Source organism: Rattus rattus, chromosome 8, assembly GCF_011064425.1.
Source record: "Rattus rattus isolate New Zealand chromosome 8, Rrattus_CSIRO_v1, whole genome shotgun sequence".
NCBI classification, from domain to species: Eukaryota; Metazoa; Chordata; class Mammalia; order Rodentia; family Muridae; genus Rattus; species Rattus rattus.
The window spans coordinates 113,421,603-113,442,001 of NC_046161.1; the positions used below are offsets into that span (position 1 = coordinate 113,421,603).

Sequence of the window (20,399 nt, forward strand, 5' to 3'; positions counted from 1 at the left end):
CCCCCTCTAAAGCCTTTCGGGATAACTATGAATGTAAAGGAATTCTCCTTGTACAGTTGTAGCATCTCCCTGCTGTGATTAAGTCTGTGTTGAAGAATTGTTTCAGGGTTTTTTGCCCTTATGAATAATACTGAAATTCTTCTTTTTCAGATTTATCTATTTCATGTGTATGAATGTTCTGCCTGTGCATTGGTATGCACAGAGGTCAAAACAGGGTATTGGAGTCCCTGGGACTGGAGTTACAGATGGTTGTGAGCCACTATGTGGGTGCTTGAAACCCAACACAGGCCTCTGTAACTGCTGAGCCATCTCTCCAGCCCCCCAAAGATCCTGAAATTATTACACATACATTAACCCACTTCTTCGTTTCTGTCTCACTGTATACACTAGGATTTCCAGGACCAATGGAAATTTTTAAGTTAATTTTAAACCTGAATAAATCTTACAAATTTGCTCTCCTGCCCCAGTACTCTGATCTCTGCTGGCTACTTGACCTCTCCTGAGGCACATGAGAAGCTTCTGTGGCAGCGGCGTTCTCACTCATGTCTATCTTTCCAACCTGATGACAATATGTATCCATAAACAGGAACTCCAAACTCACAGCACTCCCTCCTGCTCTGTGCAGTTGGGTGACCAGCATGGCTGGAACATTCACACACAATATGGAAAGGAAACACAGTGGACCAAGTGCCTCCTCACCACACCCGATGGACCCAGAATCTCTTATCTGCTATAGGTGCTGACAGTCACCCGCTAGTGTAGCCGGATCTTCAGTCCTCAGGGCCACACTGGGGCCTGGGGTACTTCTCCCATGAGTCTTTGGGGTAGTCTCTTACTAAAGAGAATGGCTGCTCATACAATGGAGTCTGCATCCAAAAGGCAGGTCTACTACCTTCACACCCTGATGGGATCTCAGCTCTACTAAGTGGAGGGAAAGAGAACTCCTCACCATGGGTCTCCTTGCAATCCATCACTCAGGCTCTATACAGAGGAGGAGGACTTAAAAGGCAAGGTGCTGAGAAGGGCCCCCTATCTTAGTGACTGGAAAAGAAACCAACTGAAAGAAAGTACCAGCTCTGAGGTAGAAACATGTATGGTTTGAGGTCCACAGCGTCAGGTGCTGTCAGCACCTTCTGCCAGTTCTGTATGCTAGGATTTCTAAGGACTTTTCCTTGGCTAACATGACTAACCACCCACAACCCGAGTCCTGGCCCTTGGTGTAGCGGTGCACAGCTGCAGCAGGGTCTTCTCCCTCACAGGGTTGTCCACTGCTGCCCCAGTGGTCTGAGCTGGCTTGTAGCACCGAAGTTTCAGGTTCTCCTACACAAGCTGACTTCACTATGGAAGGCGCTCCAGCAGGCTCAAAGACCTGCTTATATATCTTCAAAAATAGGACAGTGAGTGGAACCTTTACAAAGACTTCAAGTCTAAATTACCAGCTTCTCATCACCACCAATGCCAGAGCGTGGTTCTGGTTTCAGCTCTAAAAATAGTGGCTGGTTTCTTTACAAACCTCCAGCCTCCTTGTGTCAGCTCCAACTGTAATTACAAGGAAGGACTCTTACCTTGAAAGGAAAATAGGATTGTGCTTGGGCCTAACAAAAGAAGGCAGCAACTCCAGGCAGACCCCTCCTTTCAGACAATTCATCAATAGCCACTCCATGCTGGAGTGGCTTATGAGAGCCACTGGATGGTTGGCAAACCAATTAATATCTCACCCAAGGGAATGAAGGGTGGCCTGGTCTGAGGAGCACAGAGCAGCAAGGCAGTGACACTAACGCACAGCTGCCTCTGGCTGCCTGATGCACTCACCTCAAAAGGGAAGCCATCTCAGGACTCGGGGCAGACTCTGTGCAATGGGGAGCAGCTGGCCACTCCTCCTGGATCTGACCAGACAGTAGAAAGCTGAGGAAGGGAGGGTTCCACAGCAAGTGATGATCAGCACAGCCCCGCATTCCCTGTGGCTGCTGATATATGGTAAGCAAGCTACTTCCATCCAAACAGCAAGAGGGCTACACCCAGAATCTATGTCTCCTGTGTTTCTCATTTGTTTTCAGACCTGTTTAACATGAAGGCCATGTGACCAAACACAGTGTTCATGAGCTTGTGTGCTTGTGTGTGCCATGTGTAATCTAATACACACATATTTCAGTGGTTGAATATCCTTGCATGCATTCCTGGTTGTGGTACTTGGGTTCTAGGACAGACTCCCCTCTCCACCTTGTGTATCCGCACACAGAGGACGTCCTAAAGAAGATGCTGCTGCCTTCTAAAGTGCAGCCTTGGCAGCCTTATAATGTTAATGACATCAGATGTGTTAGAGCACGTTACCTGCTCTTTTGTTACTGTAACAGAGGACCTGAGCTGGGTTAACTTTATAAGAAACAAGGTTTCTTCACATCACAATCCTGGAGAATCCCAGGCATAGTACCATCTCTCGGCTCTAGTGAGAACTCATGCTGCGTAAAAGGGAAACACACAAGGGGCTGTGATGACACTGACAAACAGGAAGCTAGGCTGGGCTTGGGGAACAGCATTCTCCCAGTGAGCCCTACCAGAGAAAGCGTGGAAACTCCAGGTAAACCTGGTCAAGTCTACCTGGTTGGCTGATTGGTACAGAGGAACAGAGAGAAGGGGCTTCCAGCAGCTCCAGGACCTTGCTTTTGTGCTACACAGGGGTGTCTGTACTGTACTATACTCTACTGGAACACCACCTAGAAGTATCTGGAACATGCCTCAGCCAAGTGAATGAGGAAGACTATATGTACCCTTTTGGAAATGCATCAATCAACATTCTGTTGATACAGAATGTGGGAAGCTTAGTTACCTAAAATACCAGAGACAACAACACTTACTTGTTCATGAGACCAAATTAGAAACAAAATCAAAACCAATCCAGAAACATTAAAAAAAAAAGGTTTATAAAACAAATATTTACAAATGTAAGACACAAAGCATGAAACAAAGCCTTTAAGGTCAACAGAGGGTAAAACGTCTATGAACTCAGACAGAGCAGGCAGACGGTGGCCTTGCTCCAGAGTTCCTGGGACGCAGTGGGGACATGGATGAGCCTCCAGGATTTGGTGCACATCTGTAGTGCCTTGCTAGCTACTACCAGGAGCAAGGCCATCAGCTTTGGTGCTGAGTCAGTGCCAAGCCCTGCTAGAACAGCACTCCCTAGAAACTCCCTACAGAGCGCCGCTGCCCCCAGGGGATTCACTGCAGGACAAAGCCTAACCCTCTCACTACCACTGCCTCTTCCTCCCATGCCCTATTCCTCCAAAACTGCCAACCTGGGGAAAACAGAGCTTCATCTTAAATTAACTCATACTTGTCATCTCAGCATTGGGGAGGCTGAAGTCAGAGGATTGCTGCAAATCTGAGTCCAGCCTGGGCTATAGACTGAGCTCCTGACTCAAAAACACAACACAAAAAACAATAATAAGTACTGATCACAAAAAAAGATAAAGGTATGTGATGAGGAAACTGAGAGGACTGAGAAATCACAGCAAAAAACTAGCAGAGAATAGCAGGAAGTCAGTGTCAGGAAGTCTCAGTGTCAGGAAGTCTCAGAGTCAGGAAGTCACAGTGTCAGGAAGTCACAGTGTCAGGAAGTCACAGTGTCAGGAAGTCACAGTGTCAGGAAGTCTCAGTGTCAGGAAGTCTCAGTGTCAGGAAGTCTCAGTGTCAGGAAGTCTCAGTGTCAGGAAGTCACAGTGTCAGGAAGTCACAGTGTCAGGAAGTCAGTGTCAGGAAGTCTCAGTGTCAGGAAGTCAGTGTGTCAGGAAGTCAGTGTCAGGAAGTCTCAGTGTCAGGAGTCACTGTCTCAGTGTCAGGAAGTCACAGTGTCAGGAACTCACAGTGTCAGGAACTCACAGTGTCAGGAAGTCACAGTGTCAGGAAGTCACTGTCTCAGTCTCAGGAAGTCACAGTGTCAGGAAGTCTCAGAGTCAGGAAGTCACAGTGTCAGGAAGTCTCCATGTCAGGAAGTCTCCATGTCAGGAAGTCTCAGTGTCAGGAAGTCTCAATGCTATGAGCATTATGCAAGGAAAAGCTGACATAGTGAAGAGATCCCAGCAAACACATCTCCAAAATGAAAATGCTAACAGGAGCTGAGAGAACAGAAAGAACAGCAATGTGAGAAAGCATGAAATAACTACAAATTCCAAATCAACAAAGTTACAAAGAGGGAAAGACAGAAACGCAGGTGGAAAATTTGTATATAAGCCTAGGACTGTTGATGTTGCAGGGGGTACATAAAAGCCCACAAATACACAATCCACTAGGACAGTCAATGATCCAGATGGTGCAGAAGAGACCCCACGACACACACACACACACACACACACACACACACACACACACACACACACACACACACTACACCTATGGAACACAGTCAATACCACCAAGTCTTCAAAGGCAGTTGTGAAAATGCTTCCTCAAATAACAGCAAATCATTCTTATATGGCGACCGGATGATGCCCAAGAAAAGAACTGACAAAAACCAGTCTAGTCTTTCCTGTGGTTGGCAGCGCTTAGGTCGCATGATGTAAAACAGTAGGGTTTGTCAGAGTTGGGCAGCCATCATCCAAAAGTCCAGGGAACTGGAGGTCCCCAAATGGGTGGGCACAGCTAAGTTGGCCAAGCACTAAGAGCTTGCTCCCTACAAGGAGAGCTATTTCCACACAGGACTTGTTCCCACAGCACTGCGCCTGTGCCTCCAAGGTAGTACTGAGGTCGGCTGCATAATCCAGTCTACAGAGGACTGCAGAGAAATGTATCATGTGTAGTAGCCACTTTGGTAGAGCCTCCAAGAGTATGGCCCTCAGACCCTCTAAGCATTGGGTAGGGAGAGGCAAAGTCATGGGAGGGGGCAGGGGACAATGACAAAATATCTCATATTTTTCTCATATGCAAATCTAAATTTAATGTGAAAGCAGAAGGTGGAGCTTTTCAGTTGAGGAGTGGCCAGGAGGAGGGGGTAATGGAAGGTCACGGAGGAGGGAACATGAAGTCAGAAATATACACATATGAAAATATCACAACATCCATTTTCTGTACAACTAAAAATTAATAAAAAAAGAAAAAAATACGAACAGGAAGTAAAAGAAATTAAGAAAATGTTATATTAAACTTATGGATGTATTTTAATGTCATGTCAAACTTGGTTGAATGAATTTTTAAAGTAGGCACTGCCTAGCCTTTTTCACTGAAAAGAGGAAAGGAATAAGACATATCATGAGGTAAAAATTCTGTCTGAAGCACAGAAAAAGGCAATTTCAACATGAAGTTTAACACCAACCCACACTGCCCAATTCACCGTAGGTCAGACTAAACAGTGCACATCCAAATTACAGTGCGGTGGGACAGGGGTGCCTCGTGTGTGTGGAGCCCAGGCCTTGGCCACCAGAGTCACAGAACTGAACGGCATCAACAGGGGAAAAAGTCTGCAGATTGGGCTGCATGTAAAACAAATTCTAACACCGGATGCAGCTAAAATGACCCTCAGCAGTGCCAAAAGCAAAGGGTAAACAGAAGCAGGCGCCCGGAGTGAGTTCAACCTTATCCAACACTAAACAGCGAACAAACAGTGATCGCAACTGTGAAAGAGGTGCTGCACTGGAGTCCTGCCAAAATCTTCCTGCAGCTAAAAATAAAACTACAGGGCAGAGAGCGAGCGCACACAGCCCACCTTACAGACAGCACAGTGCCGGACACATGACGGAATTCCCATAGTCGACAATCTCTAGGATTATGACTGATCAAGAAAACAAAATACAAACGATTTTTAAAAGTAAATTGCAAAATTAAGTTGTAAGATGAACATAAACAAACATCAGAAACACAATAAAAATAAATAAAATATTCCTATCATTTAAAAAAGCAGTAAGTGGTATTTATCAGGAGTTGGAAGACAGGTAGAGTTCACCAGCAGGGGGCGAGAACAGGCTCACACTAGAACACCATTGTCACACACTGATGACACAGAGCCTGAACCTCACAACCTGCCAGGCACTGCGGAGTCTGACAAGCTCTTAAACATCCAGTCTAAGCCAACAGCAGAGTGGGTGCTTTTCTAACCCTAATAAGGATGGCCTCGGGCATAGACAGTGTGTGACGCGGAGACAAGCATAGGAAGCAGCTTGGCATGTCCGTCCCCAAAGACTCACACACCTGTGACCTGACAGCCGCCCCAGGCCATTCCTACTTTCTCTGTGACTGAAGCAATTGAGGAAATGTATTAGATATCCATCAATACAAAGACAGACTCACGGTGGGACAAGTGGCCTAGGAAAGGAACACACTGGAGTTAACTCAGAAGCCAGATGAGCAGAGCATCCTGCAACAACAGTTAGGCATCTATGTGCAGTCCCCACCGTTTGACAAAGTGCTCTCCGGACCGATGCCTCTCAGGAGAGAAATGCTGGGGAGACTGCAGCCTGGGACAGAAAGGAGATCCAACAAGACCTCAACCAGTCCTCAAACTCAGACACTGGAAGTTATGTCTCCCTTCTGCTGCAATCCTCCTCCAGGGAGAACAAAGATGGGATGTGCAAACTGCCCGGGAGTGTCTTCTTGCCTTATAGTGCGCACAAAAACTGCTTGTCTTTCAACACAGGGCTTCTCTGTGTGTAGCTTTGGCTGTCCTTGAACTCATTCTGTAGACCAGGCAGGACTCGAACTCACAGAGATCCTCCTGCCTCTGCCTCTGCCTCTGCCTCTGCCTCTGGCTCCTGTGCTGGGATTAAAGGTGTGCGCCACCACCACCTGAGCATGGTGTGTTAATACCATAATAAAAGTAAAAGCCCCCATTGATCTAGACACCTAGAATACAGTTTGCAAGACACAAGGACAACTGTTGCAGCTCACTTTGAGGGTGTGTATGGGGAGAAGGTTCCTAAAAAAAAAAAGTCAAGATAATTTATCCTAAGAAAGTACTCCAATTTTTAAAATGAAAGGTCAAAAAAGATTAAATTTTGGAAAAATGCCATCAAACCAAGGCAAATCTGCATCCCACAGACAGATTGGGAGACAGAGTCACATGGGTTCAGAAACAGAGACCAAGGAGGGGGTAGGCAGAGACCCAGCACCTGACACAGTTTTATCACACGCAGACGAAAGGTGAAAGGCCTGGTGTCCAAATGCCAGTGAGAAACTGCCCTATCCAAAGATCCCAAAGGCACACAAAGGGCACACGCACGGGGCAGCCTCCGCCTGGCCCCGAGAGCCTGCAGGCGCTCAGCAGCACACGGTGGGCAGCCTCCGTCTGAACCTTGCTTTGAGCACACAGGTTTCGAAGCCCATAGGGTGGCAACTAGGAAACATCAGTGGTTCTTGAAGCACTGCCCTCCTGCCTGGAGACTGAAACCAGGCCGGGTGTGGTGACACACACTGTAGTCCCAGCTCTTGTGAGCAGAAGCCAACTTGGTTTACTTGGGAAGAGAGAGTGTGTGAAAAGAACAGAAACCCAGATGCAGGGACCCAGGCCTGGGAGGTGGAGACCAGAGCTTAGGCCTTGCTGCTGTTCACACTGGTGCACTTCCACTCTGGAGCCACCGCCCCCCTCACAGGGCCACCGTTACACAGGGCCCATCCACGTTACCCTTGCTGCTAAGACGCCCTCAGTCACTCTGTGATGTCACTCGTGAGTCCAAGGGAACAAGAGCAGGACTGGGACAAAGCCTTACCTACCCTTTCATGCCCTACCCACACTGAGTTTCACCAGGGTGTATGTCCAGTCATAAAGTGAACGTTGCTGTCAGCCTAGGGTTACACCCAACTTCAAGCTGACTGGAGCGGCAAGGACCCAGTGACTCAAAAACGGACAGAGCACGCGACGTAAAGGCACGGCACACCAGGGTGTAAACTTGCTGAGCAATCCAGATCCCTGGGCAATAAGGAGTGTTGAGAGTGGGCTCAGAGACGCAAGCTGACAGTGACTTACACAGTGACTTCCCAGGGTACAATTTGGCCTGCGGGTAGCCGGGGATCATCTTCTCGTCTCTGGCTCTAAGATTCTCAAGTTCGTGTTTGATAATGAACTGACACTCAGCCATGGTGAGGAAGTCATCATTGTTACCTGAAACACAAGACCTTCTGGCTATTTTCTTCATAGCAATACGAAGTTGGTGATGCTTAGTTCTTATGCCTATGGTTATAGAAATGCCATAAACAGAAACAACCTACGGAGTGGTCCAAGTACAAACCTGGAAAGTCAACAGGTGGCAAGGATGAGGTGCCTCACTGAATTCTAACCCAGCCTTCAGTCGCTTCTGTTCTTCTCTGGCCCCAGTCGTCCTCAGCACGCACTGTCCCAGCTTTGCACAGAGCCAGAGACCAGAGCTGTGCTCCTTCACTGTAGGATGTTTTCAATGGGGAGGTAAGATGGTAGGGTGATGTTGTGTGAGCTCGCACACCCTTGAGCTGCGCCAATGTTTCTAACCTTTTGGGAAGGCTGACTTAGAAGGGAAAGCCCTCCAAACTGTCCCATGGCCTCACTACCCATGGGAACCAAGTATCCTGAAGAATAGTCTGCAAGAAAACAGCAGCTCTGACAGACATCTTTTTATTGAGGAAAATGTCACCTAGATCACAATGTCACTGAAGGGGACATCCTACAGTAAGTTAGTACCAAGAGGCCTACTTCCATAACCTAACTCCAAAATTCTACCAGGAGCCAGTGTGCTTGAGACGCCTTCCTTCAGAGAGTCCAAGGCCGATTCTCTCCAGAACTCTCTCTCGAGATGCCGGTGAATTCCAGGACACATCCACCATCACACCACATCAGAAGGAGCCAGAAAATTCAGGAAGTGAGGTTTCAAGATACTCAACTCCTATGTTTGCTATTGAGAACATTCATTACTGAAATTAGAACAACGTAAATAAGGCTCACTCTGTGTTCGTCTACTCCAGGGAGGGTCATGTCATGGCCCCAGGACCCTGTACACTGTGTTCATCTGCTCCAGGGAGGGTCATGTTACAGACCCAGGACCCTCTACTCTGTGTTCATCTACTCCAGGGAGGGCCATGTTACGGCCCCAGGACCCTCTACACTGTGTTCATCTACTCCAGGGAGGGCCATGTTACGGCCCCAGGACCCTCTACACTGTGTTCATCTAGTCCAGGGAGGGCCATGTTGTGGCCCCAGGACCCTGCACTGCCTGGCCATTCATTTACTTGTGGTCAAGGGCTACTGCTGTGCCTCAAATGGCAGAACTGAGTAATTAAGTAGGGTGAAGGCCCAGAAAGCCTAGATATTAATTATTTGGTGCTATGCAGCACCTGACCTAGGAATCAAACACTGCTCTCCAGCAAACACATTTGGGTAGGAAAAAATTCTGCTGCTTACCGTGGAAACCTTTAAAGTTGTGGCGGGTTCTGTAGGTGAAGGCCCGCATGGCGCCATCTGTACATTCCTTCACCAGGCCTACTGCTTCTGCCCCCAGCAACAGTCGGATGTTTGAGGCACCAACAAGGTATAAATTCTGGTTTTCTAGTGTTTCTTTCTCATACTTATTTAGCAGTGGTCTAAACAACAGCTGGGCACCTGTCAAATACAAGATTGTGCAGTATAGAACAAAACAGACACAAACTCTCAGAAAAACAAAATCTATAAAAATACAATGTTTATATTAGTATAAACAATTTAAGTTTATGATCCAAGTAAAAAGAAATATAAGGAAGTTGGGAATAGAATTCTTGTGTGTGTGGATGTGTGGATATGTGCATGTGTGGATACACATACATGTGTACATGTTGATGCCCACTGTCTTCCTCAGTTGTTCTCATTTTCTGAGACATGGCCTCTCATTGAACCTGTAACTCACCAATTTAGCTAGGCTGGCTGGCCAGCAGCTTCCAGCATCATCCAGTATTTATATTCCCTGTTATGGGATTACAGACGAATACCAATGTGCTTAGCTTTTTAATGAGGGTACTAGAGATATAATTCCTCCTTACATGACAATCACTTCCCTCTCCCACTGACCCTTCCCCCCCACTGATCCTTCCCCCCCACTGACCTATCTCCCTGCCCCCCAATAATGACCATCTCCCCACCCCCACTGACCCATCTCCCCACCCCCACTGACCATCTCCCCACCCCACCCCATCTTCCCCACCCCACCACTGACCCATCTCCCTACCACCCACTGACCCATCTCCCCACCCCTCACTGACCCATCTCCCCACCCCCACTGACCCATCTCCCCACCCCTCACTGACCCATCTCCCCACCCCCCACTGACCCATCTCCACAGCCCTCACTGACCCATCTCCCACCCCCCACTGACCCATCTCCACAGCCCTCACTGACCCATCTCCCCACCCCCACTGACCCATCTCCCACCCCACTGATCATCTCCCCACCCCTCACTGACCCATCTTCCCACCCCCACTGACCCATCTCCCACCCCCCACTGACCCATCTCCACAGCCTCACTGACCATCTCCCCCCCCCCACTGACCATCTCCACAGTCCTCACTGACCCATCTCCCCACCCCCACTGATCATCTCCCCACCCCTCACTGACCCATCTCCCCCCCCCACTGACCATCTCCCCACCCCCCACTGATCCATTTCCCCACCCCCACTGACCCATCTCCCCACCCCCCACTGACCCATCTCCACAGCCCTCACTGACCATCTCCACAGCCCTCACTGACCCATCTCCCACCCCCCCCACTGACCCATCTCCCCACCCCCCACTGACCCATCTCCCCACCCCCACTGACCCATCTCCCCACCCACCACTGACCCATCTCCACAGCCCTCACTGACCCATCTCCCACCCCTCACTGACCATCTCCCCACCTCTCCCACTGACCCATCTCCCCACCCCCACTGACCATCTCCCTACCCCCCACTGACCCATCTCCCCACCCCCACTGACCCATCTTCCCACCCCCCACTGACCCATCTCCCTACCACCCACTGACCCATCTTCCCACCTCCCACTGACCCTTCTCCCCACCTCCCACTGACCCATCTCCCCACCCCTCACTGACCCATCTCCACAGCCCTCACTGACCCATCTCCACAGCCCTCACTGACCATCTCCACAGCCCCACAGCAGCCACTCTCCACAGAGTTGGAGGTGGAGCGTCAGGCAGGTTCCTCTGCCTGATGCTTCTGTAGAGTTGGGCTGTGTTCAAGGCTGCTCCTTGCACAAGCTTGTACATCTTCACCTGGCTGCAGCTTCCCACATATTCTGCTAGGCTCTGTGTGTCCTTTCCCAGTACACCTCTTATGCATTCAAGTCCCAGCTCTATCTTTTGCATAGAAAACCAAAGCTGACCCTCTGAGTGTGAGGATGAGACTTGGTGTAACTTCCAGAAGGACATGATGCCAACACCGTGTTTTAAAAAGTACCGCCTGGCAGCTGATTCTTGTCACATGCTTTCATTCACTGAAGTTTCTCTTACCATTGCCTAGTCTACACTAACAGTTCTATTCTCTGTGCACTGGCTAAGTCTCCCTCTGACACACTGATGTCCATGGTTTTACTAGTGAGCCTTTCTGTAGTCTGCCCTTCCCACTGCTGGCTAGGCATGTCCAGAATTCCAGAGACAGCCTTTCCTTCAGAAACAGAGGATCCCAGTGCTTCACTGGATGCTTCTGTGATATCTGATCCTTGTACTGGACCTAGCTTTGTCTTCTTTTTCCTGGAAGGTCTGTTGCGCTCAATCCCTAGGGTTCTGGAACTTTCTTTCACTGGTGCAGCTGGTCACAGGGTACGTCCTTTCCCTGCAAGCTGGAATGGGTCCGAGAGTCTGTCTGCTGATTCTCCCTTTTCCTGCCCTCTCACTGGTGTGCGCCTCTGGGCTGTTCTCTCCTCACCCTCCAGCTTTGCTCTCTGTTCTCGGAGGCCTTGCCACCAAGACTGCTTTCCCACAGGACTGCCTTCCAACACATTCTTCACCTGTGGTGGCTTCTCTGCCTCCTCTTCACTGGTCACTGTCTCCCTTGTGCTAGACACATGGCAGTCTTCCTTCTGTTGGCTCTTGTTTAAGAAAGGCCCCCAAGGGGCTGACGTCCTGAGAGCTGAGGTGGGCTCATCCACATGTCCTTTAATGGACAGAGGCCTCAAAAGGTCGCTTCCTGGACAATCGCCTGGTTTCTCTGACTCGCTCTTTCGTCCTGAATGGATGCTCCTGAGAAAGTCAATGTCTCCTGGATTGTGGGAAGCCTTGCTCTTGCACTTTGGAGAGTGAATCAGATGTGAGGCTGGGGCTGGGAGAGGAGAAGGGTGTCCTCCTCCCCACGGGCTCTCTATAAAGCGAGAGTGAGCTCCTGGGTGTGGCACCCTGTGGCTGCTGTGCGGGACCTGCAGGTCCTCCGAGCCCCACCGTCCTCCCAAGCCCCACCGTCCTCTCCTTCTGGGGTCTCTAGTGTGCCAGCCTGCTTCTCAGCCATCTCAGATCCTACAAGATTTTGTATTTTTAAAAACGGTCCTTCTGGTTTGGCTTTTTTTGTCTTGGTTGGTTGGTTGGTTGGTGTTTTTCTATTTGTTTTGTTTTGTTCACCATGGTTTTAACAGGAGGTGAGAGACAATAAAATCAGAAGTGGTCTAATAAGTACATATCCTTTCCCTGGGGTCCAAAGTGCTCTCTGCTACAACTGCCCAAATGGGCAGTGCAATTGTGCCTTTCCCCTCCCTAGTGTCCCTAAAGACACAGGATCAGAGTAAAAGAAGCTGAGGGCTCATGGCAGTTACTCTTAAATCACAGACGTGTGAGGAGGCTCCAGTCCAACTGAAAATATCTCAGATTCCTGCCAGCAAACCCTCTTTCCCTTTGGTTCAGTTACTTTTAAAAACATTTTATTTCTACTTTTATCCAAAAATGTATTCTTTTTTTACTTTTTTTTTTTTTTTTTTTTTTTTTTGCTCTGGAGCTGAGGACTGAACCCAGGGCCTTGGGCTTGCTAGGCAAGCGCTCTACCACTGAGCTAAATCCCCAACCCCCCAAAAATGTACTCTTAAGGCATCATTCTACAGTGACCGTCACTGACTTTGGACCTCGGCTGGCACACTCAGTGGCCCTGTGTATTCTAGGGGCCGTCTGCTCACCAAAGCCCTCAGCTTGGTTATGGCTCAAGCTCCCACTGCTCTTCAACTGAGGACAGAGCCACAGTGTTTGCCGTTATCTCCAGCATTCCACTAAATGCTGTCAAAGTGTCCCTAACCCCTTCCTTTATTATAGCAGGCATAATTATGGTTCACATGTGTGTACTGCACACCTCACATGTGTACTGCATACTTCACATGTGTGCACTGTACATCTCACATGTGTACTTCACACTTCATATGCGTCTACAGCACATCCCACATGTGTGTACTGCACACTTTACATGTGTGTACTGCATACTTCACATGTGTGTACTGTAAACTTCACACATGTATACTACGCACTGCTCTGACAGTTCATCGGCTAACTGGATTGTCACTCAGTGTGTAGAAATTACTGTTTGTTTTCCCCACCTGGACAGTGTTCACATGCAGAGATCAGATATATCCCTTCCATAGCATCATAACGGCCCAGCAGGTCCTGTTGACTCACATGAGATGTATTTATGATGCTCCTATCATGTGCCAAGCTCCCTCTGGACACTGTGTTAGGCATGGCCTTTAGAAACATGTGGAAAGCCTCTTACAGGGCTCATGATCTAGTGTTGATTGGAAAGTCTCTTTTCAATCTCCGACAGGTCATACAGAGCCCAGAGATAGCATGCAAAACATGTTTGTAGACACAGATCAGCCAGCCACTATCATGACCAGGCTGGTAGAGTACATTTTCACTAACCTCCATCTTTCTTTGGGGAAATGATTCTGCTTTTGAGCCATTCTTTGGTTTCTTCTTTGACATCCTGGGCAAGCTCTATGACCACTAGAGGTGTGAAGGAGCTCTCACAAGTATCCACAGTTGATAAAATCCCTCTCATCTTTGACAAACTCACTGAAAATTAAGACAAAAACAAAGTCCAGTTATTCGCGTGGAGGGGCGGTAAATATGCTACCACTGCACTATGCTGGCTAAGCAGAGCCACTACAGAAACATCTCAAACTACACAAGCCACAGTGACACACTGAGTAAGAGTAAGCCTGCTTCTGGCACAGCGGATGAGAGATTCAGACAAACTCTTCTACTGAAGATGTCAACACACACATGCACACACACGTACATGCATACACACACACTTTTTCATTATTAGTTTTTGAGACAATGTCTCATAGCGTAGCTGATATCTCTGACTGGCTTGGAACTTGCTATGAAGTTAGACCAGGATAGCCTCACACTCACATTGCTCTACCTGCAGTGTGCTTCCTGAGTGCTGGGACTATAGGTGTGGGCTATATATCTTCACATACACAGTTAGAATGCCACTGAAATGGTGAAATGAAAATGAGAGGCCGACACAGACTCTAGGCCCAGGCCTGACTCCAAAAGGAAAGTCATCCCTTCCAGGTACGGACTATAATCCCCCAAGTCACCAGCTCTAGGAATTGACCATAAACCCTATGCCCTCAAGATGCCCCCACTCCAAGTCATCAGTCCCAAGAACTGGGCCACAAGAACAGAACATAAATTCCAGGAACAAAGCCATGAAATCATTCATCCAAAGAACAGGCTGGAGATACCCACAAGGATGGGGAAATGTCTCATCTCAGGATTGGCCTTCCGTGTTGGACAGCCTTATATGGTTTGAGCATCTCATCGTGTGGTTAAAACGTTCATGACACAGGAATGCAGTCCACTGACTACTTGGACACAAGCCAATCAGAAACCGACCCATGTAGCATCCCCAGAACCACCAATGAAGTTTTAGATTACTGAACCATAGCTAAAATTTCTCTCATTCTCTATAAAAAGGCCTCCATACCTTTGTCTGTCACTGTCACCATTTTTGTAAGTGGCTGACCCCTGCATGCAAGCTTTTTCCTTTTGTAAAATAAAAACTCCCTTGTCAATTACGTATGTGAGTGGTGGGCTCTGTGAGGCGTTTTCAGACTTAATCTTTTTTTGCATTGGCTGGGAAGTGCCTGAGACCCTCGTCACACTGAGTGTTTGGGCCTAGTCTGTGAACGCCCTGTCTCTGTGTAGCCTGTGCCCCTGTACGCCTAGACAAGCTGAGCCTGTGAATGACTTAAGCCAATTTCTGGAGGCCCGGGTGATTCAGGCGGATGCACCAATGGAACCCATGCCAAGTAAGTCGAGAGACGATTCTGACCTACCTGAGGGGATTGGAGGTCCTGACTGAAAGGAACTCTATCCTCAATCCCACTGGCAGTTCTGACAGAACATAGCAGTTCACTCCTGACATACAGAACCCACTTGCAGGACAGGCCTTCAGTCCAAATTTTGGTTCTTTTTCTCACACTGTACTGATACACTTCTGTTTGTACTGTCCTCTCTTTCGTGTCTCTGGTGGCAACTGTCTTGATTCTAGAAATGGGCCAAACCAGTTCCACCCCCTTGAGTCTTGTGCTATATCATTTCAAAGAGGTCTGTAAATTAGCACCAGACAAGGACTTTATGTGGAAAGGAAAAAGATGTCTGTCTTTTACTGAAACAACTGGCCCACCTTCAATGTGAGATGCCCAGAAGAAGGAACCTACAACCACCCCGCCATCTACAGGGTTAAGGATGTTGTCTATGGTAAGCCAGGCCACTGGGATCGGGTTGCCTACATAACCACCTGGCAGAGCCTGGTGGAAGAGCCTCCTGCCTGGTTTAAACCCTCCCTTCCTCCCCATGGGGGCTATCACTGCAGAGAAAGGGAGAAAAGGAGGGAGGGCTAGGCCATCAGCTCCCCTCTCTCCCATCCTGACCCCCTCAGGAGACTGAAAAGGAAGTTCTCTCTCCACCCTTTACTCCTTTTTCACCATCAGGAAGCTGCTGTGTGTGGAAATCTAGGCCAGGAGGGAAGAGGCAGGGGGTTGTGGTGGAAAGCAAGAGAAGCTGTGGGGAGATGGTAAGTCCACCACACACTGAGGAACAGCCTGGAGGTGACTACTACATTTCTCTGTGCACCCCCCCCCCATGCACAGGAAAGGCAGCAGTTTGTTCACTGGCCTTTCCCCACGTGTGACCTCTACAATTGGAAGTTACAAAATCCCAAATCCTCTGAAAAGCCTGCAAAACTTATTGATCGTTAGACTCTGTTCTTTTCACCCATCAGCCTACTTGGGATGATTGTTACCAATGCTCCAGATCCTTTTCACCACTGAAGAGGAGAGAGGATCCTGACTGAGCCTGGAAATTGGTTCTGGGCCCAGACAGGACAACTGCAAACCCCACCACATCAAGAGGAGTTCCCCTTGGCCCAGTCTGATTGAGACTTCAACAAAGCTGCAGATAGGGAGAGATTAAAGGTCTTCCTCCAGACTTTAATGGGAAAGGGGAGGAGGCTCTGGGCAGCTGCGAGGTGGCCCACAAATTTGTTCAAAGTGAGCCAGGTATGGCAGGAACAAGATGAATCACCAGGGGCCTTCCTGAAAAGGCTGCTAGAAAGTTACCGAACTGGCACACCCTTAAACCCAGAGGCCAAGGAAAACCATTTGGCAGTAAATATGGCCTTTGTCAATCAGGCAGTGCCAAACCTTCACCAAGGTCAGGATTACAGAAAGATCAGCATGCTTATTGAAAGAAAGTAGGGCTTCCTACGAGAAAAGTGAACGCCCTGAGCAGAAAACCCCCAAAGAAGCAAAGACGCTGGAGCTAAAGGAAATGAACAATAAGGGGAGAAAGGGCTTGGCACCTCTCCTCAAGCCTTGAGTAACCTTAAAAGTGGAAGGGAAGTCCATCAAGTTTCTAGTAGACACAGGGGCATAACATTCCATCCTAAAACAACCTCTGAGAACATTATCTCAAAGACAGGCCTGGTTCATAGGGTCAGTGGGGATGGACCAATGCCCACAAACTATCTGAAGACTGGTCGATTTCAGAAAGGGATGGGCATTCCACTCTTTCATGGTCATCCCTGAGTGCCTGTACCCCTTGCTGGGAAGAGACTTACTGACTAAAGTGGGAGCCCATATCCACTTCAGTCCAACCAGGGTCTCTGTGACTCATTGGGAAGGAAAAGCCATACATGTATTCAAATGGCCTTGGTAGATGAATATAAACTATTCACAGACACACATACACACACCCCCAACTCTGGGGAAGGAAGGGAAGCAGGGGAGCCTGCTGCAATGTTGGATCCAAGAGATCCCAGAAGCCTGGGCAGAAACAGGGGAATCTGGACTGGCCAAGAACCGATCCCCTAAGTTAGTTCAGCTGAAAGTCAATGCAATGTCAGCCCCCATCAAACAATGCCCAGTGTCCAAGGAAGCCAAGCTGAGGATTGTCCCCCACACCAGGTGCTTAACGGACTTAGGCATCCTCATTCCTTCCCAGTTGGCCTTGAACACAACCCTGCTACTGGCTAAAAAGCCCAGCTCTACTGACTATAGGCCAGCGCAGGGCCTCCAAGAGGTAAAAAAACAGGTTGGGGATATCCATCCTACTGTTCTCAACCTGCACACCCTCCTCAGCACCCTGCCCCTGGACAGGTATGCTCTACCACCCTGGATCTTAAGGACACGCTTTTCAGCTTACCACTGGCAGCTAACAGCCAACCCTGTTTTCCTCTGAGTGGCTAGGCCCAGATGAAGGCTACAATGTTCAGCTGACCTGGACACAACTTCCCCAAGGGTTCAAAAACTCCCCTACCATCTTCAACAAGGCTCCATGAGGATTTGGGTGAGTACAGCAAACCCACCCAAATGTCAGTCTGAAGCAGTACGTAGACGACTTCCTAATTGCTGCCAACACCATGGTGGCCTGTAAAGCTGTCAGAAAGGAGCGCTCCAAAACATTGGGAAGACTCGGGTAACGAGCATCAACCAAGAAAGCTCAGTTCTGCCAATTCTCAGTAACAGAGTTTCCTAAGATACATACTCAAGAGGGATGGGGAGGTGGCTGTCAAAAGCAAGAAAAGAGGCAATTCAAAGGATCTCCTGACCCACCAATCACCAGTAAGTAAGGGAATTCCTGAGGTCGGTCAGATTTTGTAGGCTCTGGATCCCTGGGGTTGTCGAACTTGCCCACACTCTGTATGAGGTGACCCATGGAGTAAAAGCTCCACTGGAATGGACTGAGCAAATGGAGGAGGCATTTGGAAGGTCAAAGCTGTCTTATTAGAGGCTCCTGCACTGGCCTTGCCAGATGTCACCAAGCCATTCCACTCATACATCGACGAAAAGTAAGGAGTAGCAAAAGGGGACTTTGCCCAGTCTCTCAGGTGCTGGGAAAGACAGGGGCCCATTTGTCAAAATGACTGGACCCAGTGTGGACTGGATGGTCCCCATGCCTCTGGATAATAGTGGCCACTACCTTGCTGGTCAAAGACTCAGACAAGCTAAGTCTAAGCCAGACCCTTGAGATGATTGCCCTCTGTGCTGTTGAAGGGTTCTCAAGCATCCACCTGACAGCTGGCTGACCTATTCCCAGCTCTGCTCCTGAACCCTCCCTAAATTAAGTTTATCACCACCCAGTACCCTTAACCCAGCAATCCTACTCCCTGACTTGGACCAGGATGGTCCTTTACATGACTGCTAAGAGATTCTGAGTCACCTACAGAGACAAGACTGGACTGTAAGGACAGTTGATTCCTTAAGGAAGCGGAATTAACATGGTACACACAAGGCAGCAGCTTTGTCAAAGATGGGGTCTGTGACATGGAGGGGTTACAGTAACCACCGAGGACAGAGCCAAATGGGCAAAAGCTCTACCTTCAGGTATGTCCGCCCAGAAAGCTGAATTAATAGCTCTCACTAAGGCCCTACTGCTAGGTCAAGAAAAGAGACTCTGGAATATCTACCTGGACAGCCAGTAAAGCCTTTGCACCAGGCATGTTCATGAAGACATCTACAAGGAAAGAGGCCTGCTCACCTCAGCAGAAAAAAACTGTCTAAAATAAGAAGCAAGCAGTGTGGCTTCCTAAGAAAGTAGCAGTCATACACTGCCCTAGACACCAAAAGGAAGATGGTGCCATCCCTAGAGGAAACAACTGGGCCCATCTGACAACCCAGGAGGCAGCACTCCAGGTCACCACTACCCTAATGGCCCAGCTGCCCCAGATGGTGGCACACACATCGTCTGAGGTCTCTACTTACACCAACAAGGAATTACAGAGGATCCAAGCCTTCTTGGCAACCTATAAAGAAAAGGACCCTGATGGGAGGATTAGCCTCCCTTCAGATTTCGCTGACAGTTAACCCAGTAGGAGCACCCACCGAGGGAAAGAAAGCTTGAGGAACTACTCCACAGAGTGCACCTTAAAGTCTTTGACTTAAGGCCAGAAACAGAGGAAACCATGGCCCTGTACCCTACCTGCTTTGTAGTCAACAACAAACATGAAGGGACCTCCGGATCAAGGTCCAGGGAGAGAGGAGCTCGACCTGGAGTAAACTGGGAGATTGACTTCCCAGACACCAAGCCTGGGTTGTATGGGTACAGATACTCGCTGGTGTTGGTTTATTCTTTTGGTATGGACAAATGCCTATCCCAACAAATAAGAGACCTCCTTGGTGGTGGCCAAGAAGCTGTTAGAAGACGTCATCCCTAAGTATGGGCTGCCTGGAGTCAGACAGTGGATCTGCTTTTGTCTCTCAGGTAACCCAGTCAGTTGGGGCTGTGGGGACAAATTGGAAACTCCATTGTGCTTACTGACCCCAAAGTTCAGGTCAGGTAGAGAAAATGAATCGTACCTTAAAGGAGACTTTAACTAAATTAACCCTCATGACTGGCAGGGACTGGGTGTACCTCCTTCCCTTTGCTCTGTTTTGGGAGTTGGAATTCTCCCTATACTCAAGGATTAACTTCTTTGAAATTATGTACACTAGGGCCCCACCTCTGCTACCCAATGGAAAAAGCAGAAGTCCTAGCTGAATTTGATAATCAAAAGTTCTTTCCTGCCTACAAGCATAATTTCAGGTACAGGAGCACCTCTGGCCCCAACTGAGCCATTTATGATTAACCCCCCCCCCCCCTTCCCACATAGTTTCTGGCCAGAAGACTTGGTAATCATCAAAAGACACTGAAAGGAGACATTAGGGCCCAGATGGAAGGGACCATACCCTGTAATCCTGATCATACCAACAGCAGCCAAGGCCGTTGGGGTCCTGGCTTGGATACGCCATTCCCATGTAAAACCTGTCAACCACAGTAAACCCAGACAACTATGCACCCAAGGCCAGCACCGGACTGTGGTGAGTTGTACCTACCCACAACACCCACTCAAGCTAAGAATTCAAAATTTCTTGCCTCACATACACCCAACGGAGCCCTAAACAATGGTGGGTCCTGAAAAGTCTCCAGAGGGTTCCATCTACCTGCTCCTTATACTTGCT

General features: G+C 48.7%; 1 protein-coding gene across 2 annotated transcripts in view; it reads right to left on the bottom strand.

The window, feature by feature from the left end:
* Ano10 (anoctamin 10) overlaps positions 1-20,399 on the bottom strand; it is a 116,975-nt gene that overhangs the window by 81,750 nt on the left and 14,826 nt on the right. For both annotated transcript variants that reach the window (XM_032911247.1, XM_032911246.1), the window contains exons 2-4: positions 13,807-13,959; positions 9,353-9,550; positions 7,949-8,083 (exon numbers count right to left, since the gene is read on the bottom strand). In XM_032911247.1, the coding sequence (XP_032767138.1) occupies positions 7,949-8,083; positions 9,353-9,550; positions 13,807-13,945 (472 nt within the window). In that variant the 5' untranslated portion in view covers positions 13,946-13,959. The remainder of the gene's footprint in view (positions 1-7,948; positions 8,084-9,352; positions 9,551-13,806; positions 13,960-20,399) is intronic.